The 12,194-nt window shown below is 40.7% G+C and overlaps 3 protein-coding genes across 5 annotated transcripts; 1 reads left to right on the top strand and 2 right to left on the bottom strand.

The window, feature by feature from the left end:
• Window positions 1-260: 260 nt before the first annotated feature.
• LOC147624949 (major pollen allergen Bet v 1-D/H-like) lies at window positions 261-1,218 on the bottom strand. The gene is made up of 2 exons (XM_086818893.1): window positions 943-1,218; window positions 261-796 (listed from the first exon to the last, which is right to left on the bottom strand). Exons 1-2 carry the CDS (start codon window positions 1,124-1,126, stop codon window positions 459-461), a joined length of 522 nt encoding a protein of 173 aa, XP_086675019.1. The 5' UTR covers window positions 1,127-1,218; the 3' UTR covers window positions 261-458.
• Window positions 1,219-1,303: 85 nt separating this feature from the next.
• On the top strand, window positions 1,304-5,675 carry LOC147624948 (uncharacterized). Of its 3 annotated transcripts, none has more exons than XM_086818186.1 (12): window positions 1,304-1,602; window positions 2,974-3,044; window positions 3,328-3,795; window positions 3,874-3,969; window positions 4,078-4,215; window positions 4,289-4,389; window positions 4,470-4,592; window positions 4,677-4,847; window positions 4,943-5,080; window positions 5,175-5,247; window positions 5,322-5,423; window positions 5,500-5,675. In XM_086818186.1, the coding sequence occupies exons 2-12, from the start codon at window positions 3,039-3,041 to the stop codon at window positions 5,605-5,607; spliced, it is 1,524 nt and encodes a 507-aa protein (XP_086674312.1). In that variant the 5' UTR covers window positions 1,304-1,602; window positions 2,974-3,038; the 3' UTR covers window positions 5,608-5,675. The 3 variants fall into 3 exon arrangements, with proteins under 3 accessions (XP_086674312.1, XP_086674310.1, XP_086674311.1); XM_086818184.1 differs by having other exon boundaries at window positions 5,154-5,247; XM_086818185.1 differs by lacking the exon at window positions 1,304-1,602 and having other exon boundaries at window positions 2,263-3,044; window positions 5,154-5,247.
• A 974-nt stretch (window positions 5,676-6,649) lies between these two features.
• LOC147624947 (uncharacterized) lies at window positions 6,650-10,537 on the bottom strand. Its single transcript, XM_086817918.1, has 5 exons — window positions 8,878-10,537; window positions 8,257-8,748; window positions 7,765-8,174; window positions 6,784-7,645; window positions 6,650-6,664 (listed from the first exon to the last, which is right to left on the bottom strand). The coding sequence occupies exons 1-5, from the start codon at window positions 8,914-8,916 to the stop codon at window positions 6,650-6,652; spliced, it is 1,818 nt and encodes a 605-aa protein (XP_086674044.1). The 5' UTR covers window positions 8,917-10,537.
• Window positions 10,538-12,194: the final 1,657 nt, after the last annotated feature.

The following is a 12,194-nucleotide window of genomic DNA, read 5'->3' as shown; positions in this document are numbered from 1 at the left end:
GACTCTACGTCCCCGAAAATCTACGCAATGCAACATTATCCTCCCAATGTTGTGGGTAGAGCTATAGCCCTCTGATCAAGTGGGGAAGAGTGACATGCGAGCGAGCGTAGTGTAGCTAATGCAATGCATTGTTAATGTAAACACCCCATATTGCCACGTAGGATGGTAATTAAAGCAAGGAGCATACATACAAAGGCAACACTCTCGCCGAGCATGTACATATCCAAGCTTTGAAAAAAAAACACACACACACACACATATGTATATAAACCTCTTTATTACTAATAAAAAGTTTCCCCCTCGATGAAGAAATACAAAAACGGCAGCGCCCAAAAAACCAAGATGGTAGTCCCTCCCGTTCGCTCAATCGTTTGCTCAAGAGCAGCCGACCTCATGAGAAGCCTTCGTATTTAAACAACCATTTGCCTAGGTAGAGAGAGGGGGGCCAGCTCCAAGATTCACTCCGTGTATAAGTCGCCGTGGGCGAGCAGGTATGCTTCCACTCCAGTGAAGCTGAGGGGCACCACCTCCTTAAGCGCCGCAGGGACGTGGGGCTGGTGCTTCTCGGACAGGGCCTCATATTCGAAGGACCAGTGCACCACGCATGTGCCGGGGTGCGCCCCTTCCTTCACCTTCACGGTGTACTTGTAGTGCTTCACCAGGACGCCCAGGAAGCCCCCTTCCACCACCTCCACCTTCAGCTTGAGGGCCTGGTGGTCCACCTCCTCCAGCCTCTCCTTGATGTGCAGCACCACGTGCTCCGGGTGCTTCTCTCGCGCAATGTGCTCAGCGTGGCCTGCGAGGAGCCATGAAAACTGTCATCAGTATTATCTAATTTACAATGATTCAATTCATTATGCAGCTAGCGCGAAGCTGCTCATGCAGCTTATAGCTGCTTATTTAAATAAATCAATTCATTCATCGACCAGCCTGCATGCATACTCTTGTGGAAGTGGATGGTTCTCAGCGAGCCCGGCTGGAAGCCGCTGCCCGCGTACTCCACGCCCGCGATCACCTGCGGCAGAGCCTTGGGCAGGCAGTTATGGGCGTCCTCGAAGGCCCCGCGCCACAGCCTCTTGGCCGACACCTTGCACTCCACCTTGTCGCTGAACACCTCGATCGCCATTGCCGGGAGAGTTAACTAACTGCTGTGCAGGAATATTGCTAATAATTATTAACAATTATTAGCTCAAATTAAACAAGAAAGAGAGAGAGATAGAGAGTTACACGGGGATCCAGCCCACCTGCTTTTATACTGCAAGAGTTGCAACTCCATTCCATTTGTGATATCCACAAAAGTCCTCGTGGACCCTCGTCTTTATCTAACACGGGCTGAGGCCATGGGATCAACGGACTGCAAAGCGGGTTGAATGGAGGCCGTCCGATTTAAAATTTAATCTCGGGACGTTTTGAGGGTGGCCGATCGAATGATGGTCGGGGAGTGTGGGGCGGGCAGTGTGGTGACATCCAAACTGGAGCAGCGCCATATCTGAAGCCTCGTCTGTGCGCCCGCCAACCACGCCAAGGCACAGTCTCCTGCGACGGACGAACGCCAGCAGCTCGCCGCCTGTATAACCATGTCTGTGCGCCCTTGAAGCTGAGGTACTCGTCTTTATCTAACAGCAGGCATCTGCGTTTTCTGTGCACAAAGGGATCTGCGTTTTCTAATCACGTTTTTGAATATATGCTTGGCCTTAAGTACCCTTGTATCCCTATGATTAGGAATCTGCGTTTTATGTGAACAAAGCAGCAGGGTTTAGGGGGCAGGCATCTGCGTTTTCTGTGCAAGCTGAGGTACTTATCTTTATCAAAGGGATACATGATTAGGAATCTGCGTTTTATCCACATCCTAATCACGTTTTTGAATATTTGCTTGGCCTTAAGTACCCTTGTATAACTATGATAGGGAATCTGCGTTTTATGTGAACAAAGCAGCAGGCATCTGCGTTTTCTGTGCACCATGGCCGACTATATAAAAAGGACTGCCCCCAACCGCGCTTAGCTAGTAGACCTTCCCTGCTGAAGCCCACGATGCTGTAGTAATCCAGAGAATGGGAAATTACAGAGGCGGCAATTTGTGTAAACTTCAAGGGATTGGAACACACGTAATGGGCCTCCGTAACAGTATACACACACACACACACACACACGGGAGGATACCTTGCAGGTATTTCGGGATTCATATGTGAAAAGAGGGGGGATTCGAGAATTGAAAGTGGGAACCCCTCTTTATTAACCATCTGCGTAACAGTTTAGGTGTAAGCGTATTATTTATTGTTTGGATGCGAGTTCATGGAAGCACTGTAGTTCCGTAGCTGGAAATGTAAGTCCCTCTTCTTCAGAGTGTTAATGGCTTGTTATATGTAGGGTCTCCAGGTTAGCTGTGTTCAGCCATCCACACATGTACCCATGCAGCTAGAGTGGGTTGCCTGTCTGTGCATGTATGTGTGTTTGTGTCAGGACATTCAGTGTTGACTGTATTGATAGTGCTACATGGTGAGGCTGGAAGGAAGCTCAGCATAGTTGGCATAGTATGTTTTATGTTCTCTTATGGTAACCAATTGCTGTTGGACATTATGTTTATGTTGCTTCTGAGGTGTGTATGAGTGTATGATTGTCCTTTGGAAATCTGTTTATTAACTTGTTTATTCATGCCATCTATGTCAACTGGACATGAGAGCATGTGTTCTTAGAAAATTTCCCACTATGGATATCTAATGCTCACTTTTGTGACATGGGCATGTAAAAATGTGACATGCGCAAATGCGGATGCTATAGCAGAACAGTGGATGCTAGATATATCTATTCCTAATCAAAACGTGGATCAATATATTGTTGTGTACTAGTTTGATCATAAAAATACTTTTAGCTTTTCAGTGTAGGTCTTCGCCATAGCCATGTGTCTTGAACATTTTAAGGAAATTGAATCCATAGCTTGAGGCCTAATGTATTGAAGCTTTTGTGTCAATATAGTTTGCATACACAAGCCAAGGAAGAACTTGCACGAACAAATACGATCGATAACTCTTCTTCGAGCCATGGAGGTAGGGATCTTCATGTATACACGATACACATAAGCGTGTGTGTTTGCCACGAGAGAGAGAGAGAGAGAGAGAGAGAGAGAGAGGTGATGTTTAAGGGATAATCCGCAGGCTAGCATACTCTCTTTGAATTTATGAAGAGATACGCATAGCCTTGCATATGTGAAATGTTAGGACATATGCACGCGTAACTAAGGATTTTCTCTCAAAGTTGGTAGATTTTATGTGTTGTAGATAGATTTAGGGTTTAGGGTTTGTTTGATGTTAGAAGCTTGATGTATTTTAGGAACATGCTCTATTCAAATTGGTACAAGACGAGGATGGCAAATGGTGGCGACATTGCCTTGCCTCTCAAGTATGCATAGATAAAAGTCAACGTTTCGAGAAAAGGGTGGATATGAAACGCCACCTTGAAACAAAACATGCGTGTACTAATATAGTACTCCCGCCTCTTCCAATGGGTCGCCCAAAAGAGCAAGAGAGACCGACTAAATCAAAGTCGGATAGATCGCGTGTCCAAAGTGAGGCGCGGTTTTACAACGAGGAGCTAAAAGCAAAAAATGCTAGAAAGGCGCACGAGAAGAGCAAAATAAAAGAGGGAGAATGGAGATGGAACCTCTTAAAGGAGAAGACAGGGTCTAAAGAGGAATGGGTACATAACTATGTCAAAATCAGGATGGCGACATGGGACTCAAGGAATGAATCACGCAGAAAGTTGGTGCAAGAGCGTGTTACAGAAGGATACGAGAAATGGGTAGGCTATCATTGCATTTAGTTATACATGGTTATAAACTACATACCTACATTCTAATACACCTAGTTTTTATGATAGAGACGCAATTGTACTACAAAAACAGATGTCCCTGATGTAGAAGAAACAGATGTCCCCGATGTAGAAGAAGAAACCAAAGAGGAGCCAGATACACCTGTAAGTTATTATGTGTGCTACCTTTTCTTGCTCTCTCTCTCTCTCTCTCTCCCTCTCTCTCTCTTTTCTTAGTATAGGACTTATAACCTTGTTTTCATAAAATAATAGCAAATGGAGACTAGTCCAGTCGAAGATCCACCTTTAGCTCCTCGTAAATTACGAGTGAAAAGAAAGCGGACATTAGATATGTCTCTACCATCCGGATCTCGTCATTCAAAAGAAGACATCATACATGAGTGTCAGCAGGTACCTAAAAACCTTTAGTTTTCTATGTTGTAATGCAAAGACTTTTAGAAATCTTATATAGACATTTTGGTAGCCCAAGTTTCCCAATGCAAAAGAAGATGCTCATGTAGACATCAAAGTTTGTTCTGGGAGTTTCGACTGCAAAAGTCCCAGTCCCGATGCTTTTGCAGAGAGGTTAGCTCTCTTTATTATTCAATGTTTGAATGTTCTCTTGTTTGAGCTTAGAATCTTATTTTCTTAAAATGGTTATTTAGTGGAGGAGTAGTCTTTCACATGAAGTCTACCCGCTTTAAATTGGCGGTCGATCTTCATGCGTCAATTGTGCAAGACACAATTAATGTTGAGGCGTCTACAAATACAATGAATGTTTTTGCCTTGTGAGTATCTCTTACACAGACCTTATGATTTTTTCTAAATAATCATCAATTTTTGTGTATAATAGTGCATTGTATCTTATATAGATGGATGGAAAATACATTGTCGGTCAATGTGCTAGAGCAAACGTGGTTTGTGGATAGCCTATGGCGAGCGTTCCTTGGCCGAAAACAAAAAAACGAGAATACAATGGCTAATTTTTTGGGTACGCCCGATCTTGGGCGTAAAGTCTTCACATTCTTTCCTGTCATTGATAGGTAAAGTAATATATTTTGTGCTCAAAGTATATATCATTTAGGCACAAAGTATCTAGGTGGAAAGCTTTGTTTTTCTAACGCTATGAAAAATTTAGGGCACATTGGACTTTGCTTGTTCTCTACAATCCTCATTGTATGCGATTGCCTAGCCTACCAAGGAGGCGTTCTTGTATTTTAAGTTTTGACTCCCTTGGTATGCGCTCGTCACAAAAGTATCACGACCATCTATACAGGTATGTTATGATATTTCAAGCATTTATAAGTTGTACCTATTACACAGATCTCTAAAAAGTGGCATTTTTTTAGGACACTTGTCCATTTTGGTAGTTTCTGTAGTGATCCAATCGTTAAAATGGAGCTTTTGAATCCAACAGAAGAAATAGGATGCGAGTCTTATGAGGTAGATATCTCTTAGAAGCAATTATCTATAATAACTAGCTATAATTAGGAACTCATATGGTTGTTTGGATGCAGATTCCACAACAGCCAAATGCGTATGACTGCGGATTTTATGTGATGGCAGTCATGTGGTTTCTAATCAAAGGAGGATTGGATGATTGTCGACCCAAAACTTGGGTGGGTTTAAATAATCATTTATATTATGAAGGGTGTTAGCTTGTGAGTAATTAAAGACTAACATTCTTTTTTTCAGCTTTCAAAAGGATGGTTTAAGCATGAAGATGTGGACAGACTAAAGAAGAACCTTTTTGAGTGGATCCAGAGTGCTGTAGAGAGAGTGCCGATGTCGAATTCTCCCTAAGGATGGACATATTTTACACTTTTATTACGGCTTTATAGTTTATGGTTATGGTCTTTTTAGTGGTTTTCCATGGTTTTGTTGGATTATTATCATAGTATTGTTATGTCAATGACGATTCGGGATACGGTTGATGGTCTCAAGTATGGTTATGGTTATGTGATCATATATGGTAATGGTTATGGTTAATGATCTCAAATATAGTTATGGCTCTCTACAACTATGATTACGATCCCCCTATGACTATGGTTTTGTTTACTTATGATTATGGTCTCTTTAGGACTATGATTATGGTCTAGTGAGGATTATGGTCTTTCTGGTTAGGGTAATAAGTGTGCACATGGTTTTGGTTATGGTCTATAAGTATTAAACTTGGTTCTAGTTTTGATGACTGTTCTCTGTGAAAACTAATCTCGGGATCCCGAGTTTAGTTTTTCCAGAGCCTTAATGTTGTGCTCTGGAAAAATTAATCTCGGGATCCCGAGATTAATTTTTCCAGAGAATAGCCTTGAACAACATTTAGGCTCTGGAAAAATTAATCTCGGGATCCCGAGATTAATTTTTCCAGAGCCTAAATGTTGTTCAAGGCTATTCTCTGGAAAAATTAATCTCGGGATCCCGAGATTAATTTTGCCAGAGTCTTAATGTTGTTTAAGGCTATTCTCTGGAAAAATTAATCTCGGGATCCCGAGATTAATTTTTCCAGAACCACTATAATGCTCATGGCTATTCTCTGGAACAATTAATCTCGGGATCCCGAGATTAAGTTTTCCAGAGAACAGTCATCAAAACCAGGTCTTGTTTAATACTTATAGACCCTAAACCAAAACCAGTTGTAGAGAGGTCATAATCATAATTAAACAAGACCTATGCAAGCAAAGTACCCTAACCAACGATGAATTAAACTTGTAACCTTTGTAATAGAATTGAAATTAGTAGAGAGACAAAAGATGCACATATAACTTTAAAATTGAGATCAAGTCAAATATATGTTTAGATGAAATCCAAAATTTGAGGTACATGTCCAGTGTACATGAGTATGATTCTAAATTGAGATGCCCTGATTTGTTGCAATTGTGCAACATTAGAACTTAATATGAATATTCTCTCTTCATCTTTGGAAGACCCATACTGACATGAAGAAATGATACCCATAAAACTATCATTATCATTACATACTTGAATAGATTTTCCAAGAAGACACTTCTCTGCTCCTTCACTAACATGTCTCCTAGACAAAGGTAGTAATGCATGGCAGGTATGGCATGAGAAGATAGCTATAGGATCCACCAATAGTGTTTTGGTGCAGCAATGTGGACACCATATGCGAGGAAATCTATCAAAACGAACTCGACTTCTACCACGTTGATGCCTTTTTCGAAGAACACCACTTTGGCATGTTGGCTTTTTTGGTTGACTTGAAGAGGCTACAACATCCATAGTAATCACATCATCATCTTCATTGCGTGGTTTTCCGTGGCCAAGACGCGTTTGAGTCACATGCGCTTGAATAAGTCGGACATTTCCTCGAGCTGGCATGTTGATTTTCCCTGGTGTCATCACGGATAAGAGTAGATCCTCAGTAGCCCTCAATTGTGCTAGAGCAGCTTTCATCTCCCTTGGATCTTTTGTAGGCGCTACTTGCTCAATTGTGGAGAGGATTTCTTTAAGCTTTCCAATATGCTTGGACAATTCCTCTATTGTCACATGGTCATGTGTATCATGACACGTTGCAGTATTGACATCATCAACCACTTCAAAAGGGTTTTCATCTCCATTATCCACTGTAGGAAGCAATTGCTGTAATTCTGGAAAATGTTGTAATACTATCAAGCGAATACCATAAATGTGCTTGCATTGGGAGCTCCAATCAGGACAATCACAGTAGTTGCTTTGCAAATTCACATGGTACCATAAGCTCGGAGTAGAGACACTTTGAATCTTGAACAATAATGACATAGAGTTAACTACCTCCACACATGATGGATTGTCCTTGAATCTCTGTAATAATTGCTCTCCGGCATGCAATCTTGAGGTATGTCTGTTTGAGGAGCCACGGGTTGAAAATCGACCTGAGTCAGCTGCATAATAAATAAGAAATGGCTTAATGTATGTAAATCATAACATTCAACTCCATGCTTTTGACTAAATAGATGGGACTTCGATATCAACGACTCACCTATTTCTTGCTTTTGCCTAAAGAACCTTGTTAATGTTCCACCCATGCGGTTGCCAGTCTTTGAATCACCGATGAGCGCATGTAGTAGCTCGACAATTGATCGATTAATACGAGCTTCTAGAAGAGTGTATTTGATATATTGCCATAATCTTTCAATCAAATTTGTTGTATCAACATTGCCATAGTTGAACATTCGTCCAAATTTTGGCCACCGTGTTTTCCACATGCAATTAGGTCCGCACCAACCATTTGTGACATATCGAAGCACATTAGGATGAGATGAATACCTTCGCAGGAGATCTTGGTAGCGTCCCTCAAAATCTTCTATGGTAGCACATTGCATTAAATTAGACATCAAAGAATAAATTTCATTTCGCTTCTCTTTTGGGACCTGGATATCAAAATGGGTTAGGATAAGTAAGTATTACTTCAACAAACTCCAAAGAAGAGCGACGAAAGTTGTGCTTGCATACTTGTGGAAGTAGATTCTCCACCCATGCCTTCTTTGCATGAAACCAACAAAGTAGCACATGACATGCAATTTGTCTTGGAATCCCATTATCATCGAGAATCCAAGAGTGAGGATCTTCATTTACAGCTTGGGTTATAGCCTCAAGTTCTTGTTGGCATTTATCAATAACCAAAGCACTAGGCCTTACACTACCCATCCTTTGCATAATTATTTTTAGTGTCATCTCTAGAGCAATGACCTCATGATGAGACCCTGGATCACATGAACACATCATAAACCATATTGGCATGCCAACACCAAGTTGATTTGGTATTACTGCAGCAAATAAAGGCAATCCATAAATGTTGGTTTTGAAAGTACTATCAATTGCCCATGCATTATTGTGAGAAAATCGAATAGCCATTTGTAACATCCAATCATCTTGAATGATAAGTATGAAAGGCCTTTCTTTGATCTTCTCTGCATGGGGATTATATGGTTGACAGTAAACCACCTACACATTTAGAAACGAAGCGAACTTGATGATAGTTTCGGTATCAATGACTATATTGGATTTAAATATAATAATACTTTCGGTATCAATGACTATATTGGATTTAAATATAATAATAGTTAGTGGTACCTTATTTTGTTGCTGTAGAGCCAAAGCCTCCATGAACATTGATGTCCAATCATCAGTTGACACATTAGCTGCAATGTATTCAATTTAGAGAATATCCAAAAACATTATGACAAAGGTTGTAAACTGTAGGGAGAAGATAGTACCTTGGTGACGGACTTGATATGACAACATGGCAATTTCTTGAGGAATCATGAAAAACCTATAGATTTTGCAATCCAAAAGAGAAGCCTTTTCCATATGGAGTCGCTGTTTAGATAATGATATTTGAGAAACATGTCTAGAGCTTCCCACATCAAACAAATCTTGAATGCAGCACTCAATCACTGATGGATGAACTGGAAGGTGATATAAATCACTTCTTGTGCCCGGTGTGTGACCGTTATGTGATGGATATACAAATAAATGAACATCTTCCATCCCTTCTATATACTCCACTTGCACTTTGAATGTGCAACCACATTTCTTGGATGTTCGCAGGCGCTTTTGCTTTCCACTTCTTCTTGGCTTGCCTCCTCTATGACAAATGTAGTCTACCATGGTCTTAGAAGAACCATATGTCTTTGTTGATCTCACCATTATTAATCTAGCATTGTACTCAATCATTATACTCTTTAACTGCTCCTGTACCTTAAATTTAGTAGTGCTTATTACTTTTGAAAGATCCTGAGATTGTGGAACGGTATTACATTTAGGGCGTTTACATCCGCATGCATTGATAAACTCTTTAATGTAGGATTGGGGAATTCCATGCTTTTGAATACCAATGTACCATGTTGACTTGATTTTGTCTATTGTATCACTGAGACTGCGGTGAGCACTATCACTTTCACTTTGATGTGCTCCAACAACAATACTCTCCCAATCCTCAATACATGAGATCCTCAGATTAGGCGTGTCTTTTAGACAAAGACAATGACTATTGTCTTCCTTAGTTCTAAGGACCAACGCATCTTTCAATCTTCGCCACTTTTTCAAATCAAGCAATGGACTACAAACCTTGAGATCTTCTAATGATAGGGAAACATCATGCTGTAATGCTCTTATCATTAATTCATACGTACTTCTATTAAAATATAAATAAGTTTGAGATACATGTGCAAGTGGATCGACCCAATTTTTTTGATAAGAGTCATGCCCATGGTGGGTGTCATTATGAGGACCCTCATCATTTGACACACTCTCATGTTCGTTTAGGGTGTCATTTAACCCAAGCTCTTCATCACTAAAATCCTCACTAGATTCATTTGAAGTGTTGTCATCACTACTCTCCTCTTCAAATACATAATCCATTGTTGCATTTATGTAAACAGAACAACGAATGCTATTTAGTGAAGTACCTTATGAGTATGTAGATATACCACCATAATGGGCCTCTTAGCTTCTTGTAAGAACCCTACAACAAACATGAAGAAGAATGAAGGAGAAAAAAAGAAAAGCGCAATAGGAAACTTTTTCCTGTAAAAATTAATCTCGGGATCCCGAGATTATGGGATCCCGAGATTAGTTTGGTAGTTCGTGGCATTTACTCCATAGGTCTTGGCATTAAATTCCACCAAATATTCTTTAAGAGAATGAAATCTTTTCTGAATGCTCAGCCTTTAATGATTGTGTGTACCCTTTCGCCGCCTTTTCAACCCGATATTCAAAACTTAAAAATTAATCTCGGGATCGCGAGATTAATTTTTATCCCGAGATTAATTTTTCCAGGATCAACGGACGAAATCAAGCGACGGGGTTGTCTTTTGGTGGGCGCCCTTGATCCCATGCCTTAGACCCCGTGTAAGATAAAGCTGAGGCTCGTGGACCCCATTCCTTTCCGCCACGGCACCCATGAGCGTCCAATTACAAGAAGAAAAACCCGCAGGGCACGCCACTTCGATTTAAGACTTTCAGCAGCGCCTGCACAATGCTATCGGGATTCGGGATCGATACGATTACTTTTTCTTTTTCTTTTTTTTTGGGGGGGGGGGGTCTTTGTGGTCGATACGATTACTACTTTTATTATTCAGGCGTACTCTAGGTACCAAGTTCTAGAAGACCATGGAATCACCTACTCTTCTTCTCTCCCATTCCTTTTGCCTTTCAAATCCCAAAAGTTGAACGCTGACCCTCCCCCTGCCATAGCTACCCTTGTACTCGACCGATATATATTATAATTCCTTCTTTTTAAACCAATATAGATATGTATTAATATACCAAAAGGCAGTTACATCTCAAATAACAACTTGACAACCCTCAAACCCCATTCAACATGTTACAAATCATATCCCATCTCCCATCTTCAAATACAAAAAGAAGAGTTTTCCAAGGAAGTCAAAAACCCCAGCTGAATGCATGCTTCCATCAGAGCCTCAGTAATACATCCTTTGGATGACTGATCCTCAAAAACATCCCCTTTCTCAAAAACATCCCCCTTCCTTGACCATACTTTGACCACAGGTCTTGCACGTGTTGGATTTTCAATGAAGGCTACATAAGTATATTTGATTTGTTTCACTTTCCTGTACCATCTTCTGGTCCTTGGACCCAAACGTGACTGGTCTCTGCACCTTGGCTTCTGCACAGAGATGACCTGAATACACATCAACAAGGATAGGCTCAGCCTAGTATGCTTGAAGGGATCCTCTTCCAAGTAGTGTCAAGACATGGCAGCATGCAAAACATGAATAATCTGTAGCATCCCTTCTTTATTCAGTTTATTGACTAAAAGTATAAACCAACACATATGTACACATTTATACATCAAACCGGTAGTATCCAACCTTGTATCACCTGTTTTCTAAAATAAGACACAATTTTTGGTATTCCATATTTCCCACAAACAATAGAATCTAATTATGTTAAAAATATCATCCACAATCTCCTCATTGTTTTTCCATCTCGCTAATACCTAGTCCCCCCAGTAAGCCTGCACACCAATACAGTTATAATACCAATCTACTAACTCTGGTCCAAGTGCTTCTGATAGTAGGGCAATCCTAAAAGGCATGTTTTTCATCTTCCAAAGCTGTTTTGCATCTAGGGCAACACCCATTAGTGAAGTTCCTTTACACCAGTTTACTCCCCAGAGGAAGGGCACCCATACAAACCCTCAAAGAAAGATTTGATCTTTAGTAGAAATTTCCAGTTTCTAGATCATTTTCCATCTTTTCCTCCAAGTGTTGGGCCCCAAACTTGTTCTCCAAATCCTATTACAATACATCACATTCTCCTCAGTCCTTCTTAAATCCCTATACAAGTCTTTAGTAGTCCCTTTATCCAATTTAGCCCCATTATACCATACCCAGTCGTTTAGCCAACAGGACTCATCAAAAGCA

The sequence above is a fragment of the Cibotium barometz genome, chromosome 24, assembly GCF_041138505.1.
Source record: "Cibotium barometz isolate CiBa-2024 chromosome 24, ASM4113850v1, whole genome shotgun sequence".
NCBI classification, from domain to species: Eukaryota; Viridiplantae; Streptophyta; class Polypodiopsida; order Cyatheales; family Cibotiaceae; genus Cibotium; species Cibotium barometz.
This window is presented reverse-complemented; position numbering and strand designations above follow the sequence as displayed.

What these genes read in the sequence shown, in the direction of transcription:
- LOC147624949 (XM_086818893.1), bottom strand. Translation starts at nt 1,126, where the DNA reads ATGGCGATCGAGGTGTTCAGCGACAAGGTGGAGTGCAAGGTGTCGGCC. An exon ending in AACCATCCACTTCCACAAGA is followed by an intron (nt 797 to 942) that starts GTATGCATGCAG and finishes GGCTCCTCGCAG; the next exon opens with GCCACGCTGAGCACATTGCG.
- LOC147624948 (XM_086818184.1), top strand. An exon ending in CAGAAGGATACGAGAAATGG is followed by an intron (nt 3,796 to 3,873) that starts GTAGGCTATCAT and finishes TTTTTATGATAG; the next exon opens with AGACGCAATTGTACTACAAA. An exon ending in TATCACGACCATCTATACAG is followed by an intron (nt 5,081 to 5,153) that starts GTATGTTATGAT and finishes GCATTTTTTTAG; the next exon opens with GACACTTGTCCATTTTGGTA.
- LOC147624947 (XM_086817918.1), bottom strand. Translation starts at nt 8,916, where the DNA reads ATGTTCATGGAGGCTTTGGCTCTACAGCAACAAAATAAG. An exon ending in CTCTACAGCAACAAAATAAG is followed by an intron (nt 8,749 to 8,877) that starts GTACCACTAACT and finishes CTAAATGTGTAG; the next exon opens with GTGGTTTACTGTCAACCATA. An exon ending in TGGAGAATCTACTTCCACAA is followed by an intron (nt 8,175 to 8,256) that starts GTATGCAAGCAC and finishes TTTGATATCCAG; the next exon opens with GTCCCAAAAGAGAAGCGAAA.